At 62.5% G+C, this 5,284-nt stretch overlaps 1 protein-coding gene across 1 annotated transcript; it reads right to left on the bottom strand.

Moving 5' to 3' along the window:
- Positions 1–336: 336 nt before the first annotated feature.
- Positions 337–3,600, bottom strand: APOA2 (apolipoprotein A2). The gene is made up of 4 exons (XM_006115196.4): positions 3,519–3,600; positions 1,732–1,808; positions 1,143–1,284; positions 337–609 (listed from the first exon to the last, which is right to left on the bottom strand). The coding sequence occupies exons 2-4, from the start codon at positions 1,781–1,783 to the stop codon at positions 492–494; spliced, it is 312 nt and encodes a 103-aa protein (XP_006115258.1). The 5' UTR covers positions 1,784–1,808; positions 3,519–3,600; the 3' UTR covers positions 337–491.
- Between the last annotated feature and the right edge of the window lie 1,684 nt (positions 3,601–5,284).

Here is a 5,284-nt window from a genome sequence, read left to right as displayed (position 1 = left end):
GGTGGGGAACCTCTCCATTGTTCTGTATGGGGGAGGGGAGGGGAAGAGAAACGGGGCCCTCCATTGTTCTCTGTGGAGGGGGAAGACTCTCCATTGTTCTCCCTGGGGCCGCTGAGCACTTTGGTCCTTTCCAAGGGTCCTGCCACTAGAAGGCAATATAGCCACACAGCTGAGGAGGCCAGCCCCCTCCAGTGGGAGGCAGTCGGACACACCTCTGCCCACACGCTTAGAGCTCCAAACACACCTGCATCGCACACACCTTGCACACCTGCCCAACCAGCCACCTGTTCACACTCGCGTTCCGCTCTGGGCTTTGCATCACAGGTGACACCGTGAGAAGTCTCATCAGATTTATTGCTCCTGGGACCCTGGCCCAGCCCGCCAGGAGATTTCACCAGCTCGGTTGTGCCACAATCGGCCCACGCGTCTCCTCTTCTCACTGGTGTGGGGAGTGCCCAGCCCTGCTCGGCTGCTGGGAGCTGGCCACTCACTCACTGCTTCGCAGCCTTTTTCCCAGTCTCTATCAGCTGGTTGATGAGCTCCATGAATTCAGTGTGCATTCGCTTGGCAATAGGAGCAAGCTGCTCGTTGGCCTGATCCAGGTAAGTCCTAGGGGGAAAGACACCCAGTTCCTCAGAGACAAGCGGGACTTGGCTGGGGAAGGGAAGATACAGCAGCCAGAGCCCTCCCTGCCTACTGGGCTCGGCGACTGCACTCTACACCCTATGCGACAGCTAAGGCCCAGAGCCGGCCTGTGTCCTGCCCAGGCTCACGCAAGACTCCGTGGCTCAGACCAGGCTGTGCATGGTGGATTGGGCTGGAAATGGTCCTCCCTGCAGCCTGGGACTCTGCTCCTGTGACTTTTCTCTCCTTCCAGCCCCACCTGCCCTGCCTTGCTAGTAAGGGCTGGGGTCACACGTCAGACGCTCTGCAGCAGGGGCCGGGGCCATCTGATCTCTCATGCACCCGGCACCACAGCACCTACGTTCTGAGGCTCCTCAGCTATATGCGCCCGTGCACCCAGCGGACTCTCCGTTCAGCGCTCCCCACTGCCCTCTCTCCCTCCAGTTCACTCCCCACCCGTGGCAGTACCCTGTCCACATGCACTCCTCCCCCCACACACTCCAGACTGCAGCCCATACTTCGCCTGGTTCTTTATCTCCTCCATCTTCTCCTTCTCCGGCAGCTGCTTTCTCATATACTCAGTCACAGTCTGGTAATACTGGGAGAGGACTTCGGTAAGGGTGGGGCTGGCTTCTTGTGCTTCGCGCTTCACCACAGCACCTGGGGGACCCGGAGAGATGAGTTAGGGCGCTGTCTTGTGCAAAGGCAGAGGGGCTGGGGGGATCCATCAGCCCCATGGAGTCCAGGAGATGAGCTATTACCCCCATGGGGAATGCGGGAGGGGGTACACCCTGAGCCCCAGGGGGAAGGGGTCCATAGAATGTGCTCATCATCCTGTGCTAGGCCACAGCTCCTCCCCCAACTGGGAACAGAACCCCAGGACTCCCCTGTCTACCCTCTAACCTAGCCCCTCCCTCACTAAAGAGACTGGCACTGGGTGGCGAGGAGGCATGATCAGGAGTATGCAGGGAACAGCCTCTCCCACCAGCAAATCCGGCTCCTGCCAAGCACAGAATAGCGGGGGGGGGGGGTACCCTGCCATGAACCAGGGTCCAGCGTGGATGGATCATGTTGAGGGGGGGTGGCTGGCCCCAGCAAGACTCTTACCTTCCAGGTGGTACGCGCAGAGCAGCACTACGGCCAAGACTAACACCTTCATCGTGACAAGCGCTGCACCCTGGGATCTGCAGGGCAGAGGGGGAATCAGCCACTGCCTCCACCCTTGTGTCCCGGGCTCACCAGCCAGGCCCCCCAGGGAGGTGGCTAGTGACTCCTTGGACAAGGAGATGGGCTAAGGGAGCCCTGGAGGGCTGTGCATGGGGGGAGGCGCATCCCTTCTGGGGAAGGGGCAGGAAGGCAGGCTGACAGCGCAGGTGCTGTGCCGTGCGAGGCGGAGGGGGATGGGGGACGCTGACAGCGGGGTGGTATCTGCAGGAGCAGGCCGTGCACAGGGGGACTCCGTTGCTAAGCGCTGTGGGGCTGGAGATCAAGCTGCTGTGCATGACGCTGCCCCCCCCCCCGGTGGCACTCAGCTCGGCTGGACCTTGGGGGACCCCACACAGCCGATCCCTGCCCCCCCACTCGCCTAGGCTGAGTCCCTGGATCTCCACACAGGCTCAACAGGGAGATGGGGGAGAAAAGATGGGGCAGTCCCAGAGACAAGGGCCCATCTGCCTCCGGGGGCAGGAAATGGTTATGGGCATAGTAGGGGCTGCCTAATAGCCCAGCTCCCCATCTGTACCCAGGGGGGACAGCAGCCTGCCGGGGGGGGGGGGGAGCAGGCTGTGACATGGGGGTGCTGGGCCAGAGCCCTAGCCCCGCTGATGCCCCCAAGGTGGACTGGACACATTCCTGGATCTCCCCCCCCCCCACGGGGTGCTTCCAGGCAATTGCTCTTTATAAAATAAATTACACCTCCCTCTCCTGCACTGCCATCCTGCCCAGCCATGGTGGGGGGGGGTCAGCATAGAGCTGGGGAGCCCCCACAACACGGGTGCTAGACCCAGGGTGCTAAGCAGCCTCCGGGAGAGGGAGGCAAAAGGCTACATGCCCTGAGGTCAGTGCCAGCAGCCCGGGCACAGCATGGAGCTGGTGGGGGGGGCCATGGTGGGGGGGAAATGATTTGGGGTTCAACAGATCAAAAGATACTAGGAAGAGGAAGGAAATAATCCAGGGGTCTGTGAGGTGGAGCGTAGGGCTCCTAGCCCCCTGCTTCCCTGCTCTGTTCTGCCCTGCTACATCCCCAGGCACCCCACCCCTGCACCCTCTGTCCTGCTCAGCCCTGCTGTGCTGTGTTTCTGGCATCCCACACTTGCACCCCATTTCTCAGCTCCCTGCTGTCCCCCTCTCGTCCTCCACCAGCCTTTGGAACCCCCCACCCCGTGTTTCCATCTCCCCTTGGCTGCCAGAGGGCAGGGAGGGCTCCCACAGGGGATGTCTCTGACTCGTGGTCCCCTGGGTGCCACCGACAAGATGGGGGAGTTTCCCTGGCATACACCTGGGGAGCCCTTGGCAGCTGTAGCAGTGCGGCTGTGGGTGGCGGGGGCAGAGGATCGGAGTCACCTGGGAGGCCTAGAGAGGGGCACGGGCAGCTCTTGCTGTTGTGGGGCAGAAGTGGCACCGCGAGGCACCGTCCGCCCATCCAATGCAATTCGGGGGCAGGATCAGAGCCCGAGTCCTGGGGCAGATGCCCTCACGCCCATGAGCCAGCTCGGCTGTCCCCAGGAAGACAAGACGGGCAGGGGAGGAGGGGCAGCTCTTAAACTCCCCCGGGAGGGCAAATCTCAGTTTAAAAAAATCCAGTGTTAATTAGAAATCTCAAACGATCTCCTTGTCTCTGTGCACCACCCTTGCCCTCCCCCCCAGCCCGCAGATAGACCTGGCGGGCTGCTCACCTGAGGCCTGGCTGGAAGCTCGTAAGGAAGAGAGGGTGTCCTGCCCCTGGACTGGGGCTGCGGGTGCTTATATCTCCTGTCCTGTGGGGCCAGCCCGCACTACCCACCCATTGGTCCCATGGCTGGGGGCCTCGCTGCTGGGCTGGGGAGGGGAATGTGCTGATATGGGGCTGTACAATTGCTACCTGGCAAATCCCTGGTAAACAGGCCGAGGCTAAAGGTTGCATCGTGGGCTGAGCTGGCCAGAGCTGGGGTTCGCAGCAGTGCACCGTGCACAAGGCCATCGGGATAAACACCATTGTCACCAGGCAGTGGCTAGGGACTGCAGGGTGGTCCTGCGATGGGCACTGCAGCAGCATGCTCTGTCCCTTTAAAGGGCAGTGGCACCTGGGGCCAGTGGCCACTGTCCCACTTAATCCCCCATTTAGGGCAATGTGTGTTTGGGGGAGTGGCTGGGGAACGGGCCAAGGGGGTTAGAACCTGGCTGTGGAGTGACCCTAGGAGAAGGGAGCCTCCAGGAAGCATGGCTGCAGCCTTGGTGTGGGCAGAACTGGGGCAGCAGAGGGACTGTGGAAACCTGGCGCCCCGGAAGGGTTTATGCTGGGAGAGGGCGGGCAAAGGAGGTGGTATCTATAGACTTGAAAAATTGGGCTCCAGCAGGCCTGGGCGGTGGTGACACCATGGCTTGGGGAGGCAAGCCCCCCCCACCCCACTGCCCACCAGAGCCCATGCTGCTCCCGCCCATGTGGCTGTTGGCCCCTGCCCCTTCCCTGCCCCAGGGTAGCGCCCCCAACCACCCCCCGGCCCCAGAGCTCCAGAAAGCCGGTGAGCAGCAGCCCAAGGCACAGAGCTCCAAAGAGTTGGCGGGTGGTGTGGCCCCAGTCTCCCCTGGCCCTGGAGCTCCAGAGAGCTGGCCAGCGGGCATAGCACAGGGCTGGGGCTGCATCACCCGCACCTCTGACCAGCCAGGCCCTCCCTGACCCAAGCCACCTGCCCTAGCCCTGAACGGCCAGAGTGGCCCTAGTGCTGGGAAGACAGGCAGCGCGCACCCCCCCAAACTGTCTGCTCCGGCCTCTGATATCACAACAGCAGGCTGGGGGAGTGGTTCTGGGGGACTCCGGTGGAGCACGGGCGGGGCCAAAGGAAGCAGTTTGGGAAGGCAATGCCTTCTCCTGCCTAGGATACCTACCACCTGTGCTGGCAGGGGAATATGCAGGGAAGGGAGCTGCGAAGGAGAGGCAGGGGAGGAGCAAGGCAGGGGCTTGCCAGGCTGTGCCACAAGGGGCGTGCCGTGGGGTGGCCCCCTCTCCCCTGGCCTTGTCCCTTCCCCCTGAGCTCCGACATGAGGAAAGGTTTCCGCTGCAGGGAGTCAGCGTTGAGCACAGCCCTGGACGTGTCTGACCAAGAGTGAGCTCTGACCTCACCGTAAAATGGAGCAAGTGTCAGGCTTCTGGGCAGGTCACTGCGGGAATCAGGAAGGAATCTCCAACCTGCCCCCGGAGGCAGCACTGTACACCTGGCCAGTGTGCGCAGTGCTGGGGGAGGAATTGGCCATCACGGGGAAGAGCCCCACACGCTGGAGCAGATGGGCTGTCCCAGGAAGCAGAAGGGACAGGCTAATGGGTCCCAGGGCTCTGGGCTGAACTGATGGGACTTGCCACTGTCTCCTGTTCCCCTGTGCCTGGTGGGCCTGGACAGGGCAAGTGACTCAGCCTTGCCTGCCATGCGCCCCACAGGTGTAGCATGAACCCCTGCCCGTGTGGGGG

Source organism: Pelodiscus sinensis, chromosome 24 (genome assembly GCF_049634645.1).
Source record: "Pelodiscus sinensis isolate JC-2024 chromosome 24, ASM4963464v1, whole genome shotgun sequence".
Taxonomy (NCBI): Eukaryota; Metazoa; Chordata; order Testudines; family Trionychidae; genus Pelodiscus; species Pelodiscus sinensis.
Note: the sequence above shows the minus strand (reverse complement) of the source record. Positions and strands in the feature narration are given on the sequence as shown.